The sequence below is a fragment of the Crocuta crocuta genome, unplaced genomic scaffold (genome assembly GCF_008692635.1).
Source record: "Crocuta crocuta isolate KB4526 unplaced genomic scaffold, BGI_CrCroc_1.0 scaffold186, whole genome shotgun sequence".
Classification (NCBI taxonomy): Eukaryota; Metazoa; Chordata; class Mammalia; order Carnivora; family Hyaenidae; genus Crocuta; species Crocuta crocuta.
Genome location: NW_027551569.1, coordinates 885,405 through 901,743, shown reverse-complemented (window position 1 = coordinate 901,743; position 16,339 = coordinate 885,405). Strand labels below are relative to the sequence as shown.

At 40.3% G+C, this 16,339-nt stretch overlaps 1 protein-coding gene across 3 annotated transcripts in view; it reads right to left on the bottom strand.

Annotated features, from left to right (window-relative positions):
* Window positions 1-16,339, bottom strand: part of SEL1L (SEL1L adaptor subunit of SYVN1 ubiquitin ligase) — a 60,641-nt gene that overhangs the window by 40,301 nt on the left and 4,001 nt on the right. For all 3 annotated transcript variants that reach the window (XM_077750831.1, XM_077750829.1, XM_077750830.1), the window contains exons 2-3: window positions 14,301-14,338; window positions 13,247-13,478 (exon numbers count right to left, since the gene is read on the bottom strand). In XM_077750831.1, the coding sequence (XP_077606957.1) occupies window positions 13,247-13,478; window positions 14,301-14,338 (270 nt within the window). The remainder of the gene's footprint in view (window positions 1-13,246; window positions 13,479-14,300; window positions 14,339-16,339) is intronic.

The following is a 16,339-nucleotide window of genomic DNA, read 5'->3' as shown; positions in this document are numbered from 1 at the left end:
AAGAAGTGATGGGGCGCCTGGGTGGCTCAGTCGGTCGAGCGTCCGACTTTGGCTCAGGTCACGATCTCACGGTTTGTGGGTTCGAGCCCCGCGTCGGGCTCTGCGCTGACAGCTCGGAGCCTGGAGTCTGCTTCAGATTCTGTGTCTCCCTATCTCTCTGCCTCTCCCCACCTCAAGCTCTGTCTCTTTCTGTCTCAAAAATAAATAAACATTAAAAAAAAAAAAAAGAAAGAAGTGGATGTACTCAAGTGATGTTGAGGAAGTAGAAATGGTATCACTTTCTGCTAGGTGCAGATGAGAGGGAAGAGGGGTCATGGAACAGTCCTAGATATTAGGCTTCAGGAAGTGAGGAGATGGCTGTCCTCACTAAGAGAACACTAAAGGAGGAGGTTATTGGGTAGGGATGAAAGGGATCAGGGCAGACACAAGTTAAGTTTTGATCCTGCTACATTCAAAGTGACTACAAAACAAAAAACAAAAAGCAAAACACAAGTAAAGATGTTTTAAGACAACTGGAGAAAGTTTTCCAGTTCCTAGATACACTGGAAGCCAAGAGTATGCATAAGAATGCTAAATGAGAAGTACAGGAGAAGACCAGAAGGCCAGGGTTGAGCCTAGAAGCATACATTTTAAGTGTGAGTACACATCAACTTCCACTAGTTGGTTTTACATGGAGAATTTAATTAGGCAGCAGAGCTTAGTGATCAAGAGTACAGATTTCTGGAGTTAGAATGCCTGATTCAAACCCTACCACTTATTAGCTGTACACTTTGAGCAAATTATTTAATCTCTTCACTTATCTGTAAAATGATTTGCAGATAACTGCCTTATCTACAAATAGAGATAACAGTCCTTGCTGCATAGGGTTATTCACAAAGATGAACTGAACTAATACATGTAAAGGACCCATCATGGTGGCTGCCACTTAAGGTAATAAGCGATACAACTACTATTATTATTGGAACACCTGCTCTGAAAGGCTAGAAAATGTGCGCTCCTTCTTTCCAAGACAAAGAAGAATACATACGAAAATACTAATTTGAAAATTATTTTCAGTTAAGTTATAAAAGGCAAAATTAAATTCACACAGTTCACCACCAGATAAATGTCATTCACCATGCTGGTAATCACTACCATGTTTATAAACATGGTACCAAGTTATAAACTTGCCCATGTTTATAAGATGATCTTTAGTACAGCGTGTCCTTTAGCACCAACCTCAGAGGGGTGACTTTAACTACAGGGTTTGAAAAAGGCACTCCTATGTACTGCTACTAGATTCAAATCTGCTTGAGAAAAATAGTATTTGTAAAACAGCAGTTTGTAAACTTGAATTTCAAATTAAATAAGTTTAAAAGAATATTTGATTTTTTTTTGGCAACAGAAATTAAAAAAAAAAAAAAACTTGTCCTAAGAATTCTGATTTGTCAAAGCTTTCTAAGTGGTGCAAATATACGAAAAAAATTCTCTTTCATGTAATGAAACCATACACCAGCAAAGAAACTGGAAAGAACTCAAAGATTTTTGGCAACCAAAGGTTTTAACCCAAGGCTGATTCAGCACTAACTTAAGTAGAAAGAACCCCCAGGGTGCATGTGCTTCACCAATTTAGTTAAAGTGAATCATGGTCTAAATAATGTGTTTATTAGGAAGTAAGTGGAAAGAAAATCTGTACGTCTCAGCTATGTTCTCTAAGCCAAATCACAACAGGGAATTGCTACTACCTTTTAAACTGGTTATAAAGTCTTCTAAAAGTTACTGACCAGGACTTGCTAGTTCTAAGTCGATTATCTCGTGTAGATATTCTGTACAATAGCATTATTATTCAGTTAATTTTCTTTCCATGAAGAAATTCTTCAAGAGTTTCAAAGCTACCATTTTAAAAACTGCCATAAAACACAGTACCAGCTTTAAAAACAATGGTAATCACTGCTCTGACGCAATGAAGCAGGCTGATTATGAAATTTAAGTTAATGAGAGCCAATAGTCAAACCTGATTCTCGAAAGGGGGGAAAAATGTGTCCTTAAGTCAATTCTGTGCCTTCCTGTGAAAAATCACATTTTTAGAGAAGGAATCATATTTTGACTCTACAATGATGACACAGTACCACTATCTATTTAAACCTCGACTGTAAGATATTTATGATTTGTTTATGAGAACTTAATTAACAGGCTGCTTTATATTTAAACTAGTAAAGATTTGCTCTTGCAAAGTCAGTAAAAATCATTCAAGAAAGCTAGAAAGAGAGGAAAAAAAAAAAAGACAATCCAAAACAACAACCCCAAAGTCATTCAGTGCTGGCCAGAGTCTGGGTATAGAAGAACCTTCACACTGCTGGTAGGAGTATAAATTAGGACAAGCTTTTCAAGAGCGACCTTTAGGAACACCTATTAGCATTTAAAACGGCCCATACTTTGGAAGCCCATTTTTCCACTTCTGGATGTTACCTGTAGAAATGGTCCCATAAGGATGCAAAGAGATATGTGTAAGAGAGTGTGTATAAAGTTATCAAACCAACAACAACTCAAAGGTTTATCAGTAGGAGATTGGTTAAATCGTGACAGTGTAGCTGTTACAAGAAAACCTGGCCAGCAATACAGATGGAAGAATAGATGGAGCAGAGGATCAAAAGCTGGGTGTCAGGGCAACCCTGTATTTGAAGGTGAGGCAGATTCCAGGGAATGAGCAGCTAAGTGAAGAAAGCATCTTCAGAGTAGGAAAAAACATGTGAGGGGTTGGTAAGATGAGGACCAAGAACTGACCAGCGTCCAGCAATGAGAACATGACTGGAGCCAGAGGACTGACAGGTCTTGAGGGGACCAGAGCATCGCCGAAGTTGGATGAGAGAATGGGAAGAGAGGAAGTGAATACAGACAACTCTTCCAAAGAACACTGTTAGAAAGAGGGGAATAGGGAAGGAGAGAGGTTGCTAGAAGGGGTTTTGGTTTTTAAAATATAAGCTATTACAGCATTTCTGAATGATCATGGAAAGAATCCAAGAGAGAGGGGGCAATGTAAGTTGGGCTAGAATGTTGCTGTATGAACTGAATTAAATGTCCTGGGAATAGCAACACCTAATAGCTTTTCCTCATTTCTAATGGTAAAATCAAAATGAAACCCAGAAAAGTCAACTTCTTGATTCATAAAGATAAAATCAAGGGATTTAGTTTTGCAAATTTCTCTTAACAGCTTTTACACTGCCATTAAAGACTGATACTGTATCTATAAGTTTAGATAAGTGCCCTATTAATCGTGCTGCTTGTTTGAAGCAATCCTGTACTTCCAAGCATACAACAGTAAGTAGCATTTTAGTCAAATGTATTTATAGTAGAAAATAGCTGCAATACAATCATTTAATGTTAAAAAGCTACCAACCTCAACACAACTGTCATACAGTGTCCATCAATTTTAGTAAACAGCAAGATAAAAACTCAACCAACCAACCATCATCGAAAATCCCCAAAGTACTAAGAACAAAACACAAGTATAGATGATTCAAAGCAAACCCTACTTGAGACAGAGCAAATGGTATAGGCCAAAAAAAGATATTTACTGTGGAAATATGGTACAGCATTCTCTTAGGGAAATTACTAATATTATATAATTTGCTATAGACATTGTTTTCACCCAGTGCTGAGAATTACTAACTACAGTTGAGAAATTACATATGTTAATGAAGAAAGGGAGGAAGGAAGGAAAGAGAAGCCCTGACTATGCAGGAAGGCCTTGCTTTAAGGATTAAAACAATTTTCAGAACAGGAATGAAATGATATGGAGAATGAAGAAAACATTAAGATAGAATTCACAAACTCACTTCTCTCTGTGAGAATTTTAAAGGAGAAAAGACAAGGAAGCACTGGCTCATGGTGCCCAAAAGTGACAAGTTTCACGACACTTAAGTGACAGGCACGATCAGAAACCATACAGAGTGAAACTGGCTCACGAGAACTGCTATTTAAGAAGAGTGAGCTTCTCTGAATAACGGCTTTAAAGACAGTTCTTAGAGTTTCCACAGCCCCTGGTGGTGTGCTGTTCCACAAAGATGGTCTTCTAAAGGAGTTTTCTTGCACAACGAATTTCGTGTACAACCGAACAAAATAAAATAAAACAACAAAATCTTATTAAAGTCACAACCTGCTGTAGGGAATGACCTATGTTTCCTGAGCCATCTACTTTCTGTTACATCTGATCACTAAATTAAGGTTTGTTTATTCCCAGCCACCTCCATGCAAAGTGACAATGAGGTAGAAATGCCATCCCATTACTCAACTTATTTCAGAGCTCAACTTAAGCATGATTTAGCAAGTTTAAACTCAGTTCCTTTTGTGCCATTTGAAATAAAGCAAGATGCTCAATATTTGACTTTTCTTTTCCTTTTTTAAGACTATCTGGATAATGTGTTTATTGTTGCAAAGACAATCCCAGTGATAGGAAATACAAAATCAAAGAAAAATGACAGTCATTTGTAGCTGTCACTACAAATTCCCTTTTTTTCCTGAGGTAAATGACTGTTAGAAAAGTAGTTCACTTTTCTGTCTCACTTGCAAGTATATGGAGAAAAAAAACCCAAAGCTTATCTTTACAAAAGGGACCGGTGATGGTTAATTGTATCAACTCAGCTGAGCCACAGTGCCCGGATAGTTGATCAAAAATTATTCTGGATGTTTCTGTGAAGGTATTTGTGGAGGACATTAACATTTAAATCAGTGGATTCTGAGTAAAGCAGATTACCCTCCATAACATGGGTGGGCCTCATTCAATTAGTTGAAGGCCCAACAGAACAAATACTGACCTGCCTTGAGCAAGCAGGAGTTCTGCCACCGGGCAGCCTTTGGTTTCCTTTCTCTGGAGAACCGTGACCAATATAAGGATCACACTAAGTGAATTACTGGCAAGATGACCTTCCTGCTTTACACTACTATTCTTGCAGGTGGCAGACTGCGGACTGGCTCACTCTCAACCCTTTCCTCACCTTCTGTAGCGCTAGGTATGATCAAATGATTGTCTTGGTACTTTTACTAGTGACTCCTGGGGAGGCTCCTGCCCTTCCGATGCAGGTATCACTTCTTCCTGAGGACCCAGGACCTGGGGGTACATCCACCATCAGGTGTGATCACGTGGATCCAACATGACGATGAAGCTCATTTACTAAGGAGAACGAATAGGATACAGAGGAGCTGGAGTCCATGATGGCATGAGCTGAATACAGTATGGAACCAAAATAAACCTCTGCCTTTGCCACCTTTTAATGGATTTTGTTATCTGCAATAAAAATGTGCCTTTTAAAATAACCACAAATATTCTATAATAGGAAACACCACAATGTAATCACTTCCCCTCTCGATGGCCATTTGTTTATTCGTTTGCAAAAAACATTTACTGGGATAACGTGCAAAAAACAGTCACCACTGGCATGGCTGTTTTCCTTTGAAAGGTGGGCCCTTGGCTAGAATCAGGGAGCTTACATTTTGGGAGGGTTCCCACTACCCTAACAGAGAGAAGTGACTCACTGGGCCTAAACTGTACAAACAATGTGGTTTACACTCAACATCTGTCTTCCTTCTGGGAGCCTGCAATTTTGGTGCATGCAAGGCGGAGAGTGATTACATGACTAGTCTGCATTAAAAATTCCAAGCACTGGGTCTCAAACGAACTTCCCTGGAAGATAACGTTTCACCTGTGTTGCCACACGTGCTCGGGGAATGAAGTACATCCTTGGAGTCCCCTGGGAGACTGCTGCAAACTAGCACCTTGCTTCCTTTGGGCTTCACCTCATGTCAATTTTGCTTCGTATCCCTTTTGCTAGAATCACCCAAAGCTGTGAGTACAACTGCTTGCTGAATCCTCCCAGCAAATCATGCAACCTGGAGAGGCCTTGGGGACTCCCGAAATCAGCGGGCATCAGAAGCAGGATTCGTTAGGATGACCCCGACTCACTGAAACATGGTGAAAGCACTATTTGGGAAAGGAAAGACGGTGGACAGGCTCTGACCAATCTCTGGTGGCCAGGTGGCCACAGGGTCATCCGTGGGGTGCAGCGGCTGAGCCGCTCTCTGTTGTGAGAGGTAAACGTTACCTGTGGAGCCTGAAAATGATAGATCCAACTCCAGGGGTGCAGGCTCGCTGCTTTTGGCCACAGTGGCTGAAGTGACAGGAGAAAGGGTCCCCAAATTTCCAAAGGTGAATGGGCCAAAAATGTTAAAAGTATATAGTGCTCTCTCCTCCAAGCCTGGTGGAGAGGCAGGATGGGGGTAGGGAATAAAACCAGGACCTAGGGCTGGAGCAGAACTTTAGAGAAACCAGAAAGAAAAGGGAGGAAGGGAGGGAGCACCCCAGCAGTGTTTTGCTTTCAGTCTAGCTGCCGCTACAGTAGCCTCCCCTACCCCTCTTCCTCCCTTGAATTCCAGCCTGGGATCTTCCCCAGCAGCTGTGATGTTAAACATGCAAATGCTGAATTTACTTCCTGGCAGTTTAAGTAAATTTGCAATAAGAAAAAAAAAAAAGAGTTTCTCTGATAGCTTTGTACTTTGTGGCTATCACAACTGGATGCCTGACATAATTGATATATAGTGTTTAGTGTTTATAATTCCATACATGCCTGAGGAATCATCCTGATCAGGCGAAGCTGCAAAAAAAGAAATGTGTTAGTAGGACACAACTTCCTTGCTTTTTGCCACCAGTGGGCGGGTTGGAATTTAAACTCTTTTGAGTACTGGAAACTGAACAAATGTCTGTAATTGTTGGGCTTTGCTACGGAAGATTTGGATGTCTGCTTAGTGGAGTCCCTATAAAAAGGGAGACAGTAAGAAAGAGGTGATCTACAGATAGAGACACATTTTTGAAGTTCTAAAGAGCAGGTTTTAGTTGGCTAAGGAGGGCTTGTGAAAGCAGAGATCTGACCTTAGGGCCTGAAATGCATGCCAGTGGGGGTGGGGGGAGGGAGAGAAGAGAGGGGAGACCAGGAGAGAGAGAGACCAACAACACAAAAGGTGTAGCAAAGCCACTTTGCAGGGCACTTGGAATTTCTGGCCCTGCCATCTTGCCTTTGTTGCTGAAAAAAAGCCTCTGGCTTTTAAAAAATCCTGAATTCACAGATGCTAGTCGCCTGGGCTTGATTCTAAGCTAAAACCTGATGCTATCTGGGAAAGGCGTCCAGCTTCAGTATGAGCTGGACTGACCTGAAAGCAGGAAGAGGCTCAATAAACAGAACTCAGACTCTGTGACCTCTGTACTTCAGGCCTCCTGTCTGTGGGTCCCCACATTGTGAGGAAATCGTGAATGCTTAGCTGGACTGTCTGGTCACATACAAATGCTCACAGGTAAGGAACTCTTCTTCAATGGGATGACCTGAAATCAAGCTGCTGACGGGTGCGTAATTAACTTGTGACTGTTGCCTGAGCTGCAATTTGGGAGGGGACAGGGTACGTCACAGGAACTCTGAGCCTTAGAGGTAGAGTGGACTCCCCGCATGTCGCAATTGTGTCTGGCTCTCACATAAGCCGCCATCTCCACCCCGGGACTGATTCCCTGACTGCTTCCCTCACCTCTGTCCTGTGCGCACACCTTACTGCAATCTGATTAGCCACTGCAGCTGTGCTCAGAGAAGGGCTGGTCTTTTCTAGGCTGCTCACTGGTCATGTGATCAGGGTGAAAGGGGTGGGAGGTTATGTAAACCTCCAAAAGTTTTGAAAATTCTGAAATTTTTTGAAAATTCAGCATTTTGTCCTGACCAATTTTTGAACATGGTGGTTTTCTGGCTCAGTTCTATAAAATGTTCTTCTGAGAAGTTGTTCGGCCCCTCTTACACAGAGCCCCTCCAAGTGAAAGGTGTGGATGAGAGTAGGGGATGACTCAGAAAATACAAAATTATGATTGCTAAATGGAAACACTGATTTTGTAACAACCAAGGAAAATAAACTGAAACCCCTGCACTTGGAGAGGCATGGGTGAGGGGAGAAGACATGATGATGTTTGTTTTTTGAAACTATTTCTGGAAGCTTCTTCCCATTCCTCGCACCTTTCCAAGCTGTTGAGAGGGCTCTGCATTCAGAATGCTGAGCCTGTGCTCCTACCGGACAGGGCCGACCATGAGGCAGCAGCAGGAGGGCCTTGCGCTTGCCATGCAGAAAACTTGCAGATGTTGTCCCCGCTCATTAGGTGGATGCACTGGTGTCATGGACAACAAAACTGTTCAGGACTGCCTGGCAGTCCCCTCTGAAACTAAAGACTGAGCTAAGTGACTTGGACTGGAAATCCCAGGACAAGAAGCCCATGGTACTGCCTAGCATATGCCCTGCTTGCAGTGGCCCAAAGATGGTAACCTCTTTGTTCTCAGGGTTCCCACATGTGCCCTCTGGGACTGTATTTCTGTATGTGCACCCTATCACGACACTGCCTCAGCTTCAACTTACTGGCCGGTTGTGCTGGGCCTGAACTGATGCTTAAGGCCAGGTAAAAAGGGTTAATGCAGATATTTCAGGAGGAAGCCACCTGGCTAAGACAGGCCTTTATGATTACTGGGATTTGTTGACTGGCTGAGTCCAGGACCCATGAAGGGCATAACTGAAATCAAGACTGCAGACTGGTCTCCTTCTGCTGTCTGGGTCTTACTGAGGGTAACTTTGCTATAAAGCCAATATGGCCAATGACCAAGGGGATAGACTGTGCAGAGAAGGGTTCACAGAGCAGGCTTAAACTTCTGCCCTTGAAAAGACCTGCTTATAAGGTTAGCCCTTGGCTGGTGTCTGGGAACTTAAGATTTTGGAAGGGTTCCCGCTACCCTGTTAGGAGTGACTCATTCCAACTGCACAAACAATATGGTTTATGGTGAACACCTGCTTTCCTTCCACGAGTCTGCAGTTTTGGTCTGTGCTAGGCACAGCACAGAGTCCCTACATGACCGGCCTCCTAAAACAACTCTAGGTATAGGTCTCTCATGAGTTTCCCTGGTAGACAGCATGTCACACATGTTGTCACAACTTGTTGCTGGAGAAATTAAACACGTTATGTGTGACTCCCCAGGGTGAGGGCCACAGGGAGCTTATATCCAGTTAGCCCCCAGGATTCACCTATGCATATTTCTCCTTATTGATTATATTTTGTGTTCTTCTGCTGTGATAAATCAAAGCTATAAATAGGGCAACATGCTCAGTCCTATGAGTCTCATGGAAAGTCATCGAGCCTGGAGATGTGGCCCTGGGGATCCCAGATACAGTTGGAATTAAGTGTAAAATATTTAACAATAAGAAGGCGAGTGTGGCTGGAATCATGTGAGTGAAGGGAAGTGGCAGAAGATAAAGTCGGAGAGATAGTAGGGGCTTGATCGTGGAAGGCCTTATTTGGACTTTATTCTAAATGTGATCGGACGTCACTGGAGGCTCTGAACAGGAAGGAAAACTGGTCTGGCTGCTGTTAGAGAAGTGACATAAAGGAGAAAGCAGGGACACCAGGCAGGAAGTTCTTACAGACATGAGACTCTTCAACTGCCCTTTGGTGGTTCAGATCCACTTCAGAAAAGAGAAACTTAAGTTCATCTTTCAGGATAAGGAGAAATAGGATCAATTTGGGCAAGGGGGTGAGGAAGGTAGTCCATGCAGCAGGAAGAACTTGTACAAAGACCTAGAGGCATAAACTGCACGGTGTATCTGAAGAATGGTAATGGGTCCGATATCACTGAAAGAGGGTCCTGGGCAGAGACACAAAGACGAAGTCACAGAAGCCAGCAGGCATGCTGCACATGGAAGATTTTGGGAATCATGTTAAGGGGCTTATGCTTCATCTCACGGTCAAATAGGGAGATACGGAAGGGTTGTAAATAGGGGAGTTACGGATCAAATTTGGGTTTTAGGAAGCTCAAATGGCAGAGATGTGGATGAGATAACAACAAAGGAAGCACGTCTAAAAGTAAGTATCATATTACCCAGTTCTAACCTAGTTGGGACTGCATACAAAACCGTGCATATATAATTTATGTTATACAGAAACAGAGAGGAGACATGATCACCTGACAAAAGCCTTCCGTCAAACACACTAAAGGTATTTACAACCAGGCGGGTCCTTCCTACCTATGGAATGCTTTAACAGGATGCATGTGGTATGTCTATACTGCTCATTGTACATAAACCTGGGATGTATATATTCATGAGGAATGACTTCCTAGAAAATATCACACGAGCTATGCAGTTATCAGAGAATAAACTAGAGATGTTTCATAACTGAAATAGCTCCCATTCATGGACGTGACATTCCACATGCATCACTTAGAGGCTTCGTATGTTAAAATCTGGGCCAGAGTACATCCTAGTTGAGGCCAGCGGTAGCTGGGAGCAGCCCTGGCAGTCATGGACTTCTCTCCAGTTCACCTGTGTCTTGTGATAATCCTATCTTTGAACACACTAGTCAGGTTTGGCACTGGGCAAGATCTCTGATTCCTTGGGGTCCAATATGTCAATCTGACCCACTGGGTTTTCTCACAATATTTAACTTGAACTGGAAGAATCAGGAAGAATGATACATTTCCTAACCATACCTACCAAAAAGGGCTACGAGTACTGACAACTCAGCTGCAGTGCATGTCCCTGTTGCCTAGATTGTAGTGTCTAAATACAATTTCCCACTAACAGGAATCTGTTTTTTTTTGGGGGGGAGGGGAGGAGGATGATTGATTCATTTCTGGGTTAGAAAATGTAGAAGATGAATTTAAGACATCCTATCCTGCCTGAAAAGAAAAATGTTTAAAAGTTACCTACAATTAGCCAAAAGAACAAAGGAATGAACTCAAAGGGATTCTCAACAGGCACAGCTGGGGTCACATGAGCAATGAAGAAGCATGACTGCAATAACGTGAAGCATAAACATGTAAAACCCATGGGTCTGTAATGATACTCAGAAGCAAAGCAAAAGCAAAGCAAACAGAAACAAACAAAAAACGTACTCGATGGCCTCCTCTGGAGGTTGCTAGGGCACCAAATTATTATTTGAAAATACTACAAGGGAAAAGCTCAAGCATTTATCCTGTTTGTAAGGACTATGTTTCAAGGTAGCCAAATACTTGATGAGGGAAAGTTTTTCTTTATAAAAGAATTCTAGGTAACAAACGCAGGTGGAATTATATGTTAGAAAGCCATCACTTTGCAACTCTTAGTGAACTCCAGACAACAAACAAAATGGTTGCCAAAACCTCTATGTGAAATGTTTGAGGAACTTTCGCGTGGCTGGATCAGGCCAGCACCACCCAACTTCACTGGTTAATCACTAGAAGTGGGACAATCGGGTACCATATGCAATGGAACGTGAAAGGAAGTACACAACACTATGAGATCTCAATAAAAAGCCAGAGCTAAACCTACCCAAGTCTGTAGAGCTAACTCCCAGTTTATAAACTAGAAAACAGACAATGGACATGTTACATGACTTTACAAGGATGCGACCAACTTGGTTCAGAATATGGGAAACTGTATAGCACAAAGGACATTATTTAACAAATAAAATGAAATAAAAAACAAGGGAGAGAGAATTGTTATAGATTAAGAGAAATCTACGATCTCAGTGTGGATACTGAATCAAACAAATCAATTCTAAGAAGATATGTGAAACAGCTGGAAACGGAGAGCCTAGGGATTGAGTGATTAAAGGGATAACAGCTAATTTTGTCGGTGTTCTAATACTATTGTTGTATTGTTGGGGAAAAAAAACCCATACTTTTAGAGATACATATGTAGGTGAAATAACATGTGGAATCTGCTGTAAATACTCTAGGAAAGAAAGGAGTTAACGTGTGTGGGGAGGCAGAGACTCAACAGGAAAAAGATGGTGGAGGGCCACTGACTCTGGGAGATGAGCACAGGGGCCCATTACATCCTCTACTTTTGTGCATGTTTCAAAGTCTCCCTTATAAAACATAAAAAAGAATGAATTAAGTAAGCTATAGTATTTGGCAAAAACTTAAAAACAGTAATACACACTTGGCAGAGGAAAAGGAGCAGTTTCAAAGGAAGCAAACAGAATTATTTTTCTAAAGAACAATTTAACAGTATGTATCAAGCTTCTTTTAAAATTTTACATTTAGTCCAGCAAATTTACTTTAAAAAATTCTCAGAAACTTTTCATAGATGTGCACAAAGATACATCTAAAATGATCGCCCAGCAAATAGACACTGTAAACAATCTATTTCTAACTTATGATATATTTACATGTTAATTTTTTTTTAAGTTTTATTTAAATAATCTCTATACCCAAGACCAAGTTGTGTGTTGTTCTTCTGACCCAGCCAGCCAGGCACCCTGACATGTAAAATTTTTTATAGTCATTAACCATCAAATTGTAAAAGAATACTAAATGATAAAAGAAATTGTTCAAGATAAACTGTTAAGGCACAAAATATGGGCTGTAAAATAGAATATACATTTTGACCCAATTCAGTCTTCTTAAAACTATGCATTTAGAAAAGATCCTGAGTTTTCTCCATGATGTTAACAGCTGTTATGTCTAGCTGATGGAATTAAGATGCTTTTAATTTTTTTAAACACAGTTTTTCTACTTGCAAGTATGGGTATTTGTAATAAAAAAATTATATTTTTGAAAGGTCAAATCTGGATCAATTTCTAAAAGCAGCTAGTAACAGAATAATAAGTGGGTATGGTGGCGATGTCTGAAATAATAAACTGAATGACAGAAGGCTGATGGGACAGAACACAGTGGATTTATTAACAGTTAATTTTAGAAGGACAGGTATTTAGCACACTCTATTGTGAGAAAGAGCAAGTTGTAAATTTAAAAAGAGAGGGTGTCAAGAAGGTGAAAGTTAGAAAAGAATTAAAGTGTACGTGTATTTTTCAATTAGAAAAATAAACACCTACATCAATTTTCTAGGGTGATAGGGAAGGTTATTGTAGCAAAAATCTTTACACAATTCTGAAAATAACCAGAGCAGCATATCAGACAATCTTTCTTAAGTTTCTATTTTGTGTACCACGCGGGCAGATAATTATACACTTGAGTACAAAAAGAAATGTTAGGATATTACTGTAATACAAATGCAATTGTGATCATCAAATTCAGCTTACGTAACTGGTCAAATCTGTTAAATGAAAAACTCTGATATATAAAAATCTAAAAAATCCTATACTACCACACTTTATATATTATATATAGTTCAAAATCAGAAACCAGACATTTGCATCTTTCTTAAGTTTCAGTTGTCTCCTTCCCAAATCAGGCAAAAGCAAAGAAAATGTCCAGACTACCTTGTTTCCGTACATTTGTTGATTCTTCGTAGTCCTTGTTTTCCGGATTCGGAGATTCTAGAAAGCTGGTTTCTTCTGTGACCCTTTCCCCTTCTTGGCTCCTGAGGCTGTCTTCCTCTTCTTGAATAGGTGATTCTAATTCTGATTCTTCTGAATCAAGAAATATCTGACCGGCGACTACTCTGCCTGCTGTGCTGCGGTCCTTTACCGACTCATCTGATGGCAAAGGGGTCTGAGAAAGTAATATATTTTTAGTTTTCAAATAGTATCGAGATGGTCTCCAACCTAATTTGACCATTACTTTTATTAACCCAGATACATCGCCTTCAGCTGTGAACGTGCCATACCTGGTTGTCTCTCTAAACTTTGGTATGTGTTCATCACACGCCTTCATCACTTGCCTAACCTGACTCTTCCGATTTTAACTTAGATGTTACTTCCCCCAGGAAGTCTTCCTTAATTCCTGAAGTCTGAATTAGGGACTTTCCCTCCAAACTCCCAACATATCTTATACTTACCCTTATGCTAGCCCTGTACTACAACTTTCTGATTCTTATCTGTGTTTCCTCAAATCTACAGATCAGAGATCATAACTGAATGGTCTCCGTGGATACATAATAATCAGCCTCATTCACTCAACTAGCCAATTTAAATGCATTAACTCAACAGACTTATAAAAATTGATATATAAATGGAAACAAATGGCAGAGGTTAAGCCTTCAAAAGTAAAAAAACTAAAAAAAAAAGGAATAAAATCAATCTCTCATTAGGCAGTAAAAATGTTACTGCCGCCAGGCTCTTAGACAGCACATTTATGTTAAAATTAAACCTAATAACCAACACTCTGAATGAAAACACAGTATTTATTATTCTCCTTCCTACAGGTCAGTGATTCCTCCCCACCCAGAAGAACTAGTACACTGATATCAGCTATGCTCTTCTTAATCCAGCTCTGTTGTCAAAAGGTGCAGATTTCATATCCTTTTTAAGATACATGAATTCATGCTTTTAAGCTGGGCATCAAATAGTAGTCAATGCAAATTTTCATACACACCTTGGAATCTAAGGATTCATCCTGACTGCCCTCTTCATCTGTAAAGAAATTTTAAGACAATTTTAGTCATCCTTCTCATTGGGAAATTGCAGATATTGTTAAAGCACTTGAAAAGTATAACAAATAATAATCAGACACTTGATAAAGACATCTAGAATTACCTAAAAATCGGCTGTGTTCAGCAACTGCTCAGAAAAGACTAGGTGAAAGGAAAACAAGGGGCTGGATGGGGTAGTTCTTCCTCTCTCCCCGGGCACGATGGCAGCTCCACCTGTTATGCGGGCAGGAAGACCAGCTACCACTACCACCACCACCAAACCAGACACTGCTACACATAACCATCCAATTCTTCTGTACAGATTGAGTCTACTACTAAGAAGGTGTTACTAAAGTTATAAAAATAAATCTCTGATTTTGTGGTTCAGGATACCACCTATTATTTTCCTCTGCTCAGAATCTAGAGTTACAGAGCTTATTTTGGTGCTGATTAGCATCTTATTGTTCACTGAGACTAGCAAAGATGGACACTGAGAATTATTATGTGAGAGCAGAATTGCCAGGGTAAGATATTTAGGATTTGCGTTCTACTCTACTAAACAGATAACCAGATACAAGTAGAAAGTTGCATCAAGCCATCCTGTACATACTCACGTGAGATTTATAAAGAAATTAAGATCTCATATTAAATAAACAATGACTCCAGACCCTGGTTACACCTTTCTTCCAAACTCCTATCTGCTGCTTTGGCTCTGTCCAGGTACGTTAATCTTCCTTCTGGTACTCTTTTTGTGCTTTCCTATTACTTCTATTCTAGCAACTTGTTATTCTTTTTTCTGCTCTTATACAAACACACTCAACAACCTGTTGTCTATATGCATATGTTTGATCTTTGTATTCCTGGCCAGTTTAAAAACAACTGTCACGTGATCTATAAGTTTCCTTCTTAGTCTTAAAATTACCTGATTTTATCCAGGAGTGAGCTTCTGTATTGCCTGCTCCATAAGTTATATGGGAAATTAACCAGCAGACAACATGCCATAAAACCATGTGCTTTCACCAAAAAAATCAGGTGTTCTGGTTGTCATTTATCCTTACTCCCTATGGTTACGCTCTAAATATTATTCATAACTTGCAACTCTTTGAAGCATAACAAAAACATGCTTTGGCATTTGTAGTATCAAAGTAGTGAGCTAACTTTAAGAAGTATAACCAACTCATTATGTACAAAATACACAACACTATTTTCACAGTATTTCTTTTGAATATTTGAGAAAACTAGTCTACTACTGAGGTTTTGCCATATTAAGAAAAGTGCTGTCAATTCAAAGAACACTTAAACTATAGCTACTTTCGCATTCAGTACTTTTAGGTGGCCTTCCAAATATGTTTTATTTCTGATGAGTGGGGAAGAGAGAGTATAGCATGTATTAGTGCCACAGTGCCCATAGCATTTAGGTAGTGATGCCAGTTAATTAACAGTCATCCTTCATGCTAACTTCTTCACAAGTCTTACCCAAACACACAGTTCAAATTCCATTCTCAGCAAACCTTTGGATAAAGGAAAAAAATTCTTCATTATATATCAAAGTTGTAAGCATGGGGGCACCTGAGTGGCTCAGTGGGTTAAGTGTCTGACTTCGGCTCAGGTCATGATCTCACGGTTCGTGGGTTCCAGCCCCGCACTGGGCTCTGTGCTGACAGCTCAGAGCCTGGAGCCTGCTTCGTATTCTGTGTCTTCCTCTCTCTCTGTCCCTCCCCAGCTCACGGTCTATCTCTTTCTCTCTCTCTCTCAAAAATAAACATTAAAAAGAAAGTTGTATGGATGGATGTGTTTAATTAATCACAAACATTAACTAGCTAATATATCAAGGATGTATTAATGTATCAAACATTAAATGTGCAAATGTATACAGTTTATACCTAAATACTGAAACTTTAGACAAGCTGGAACTCTTAAATTACTAATCACTAAATCATGAAATTTAGTACCTCCTCAACACAGGTCACATACGTAGCTAACAGGTATATAATATAGATAC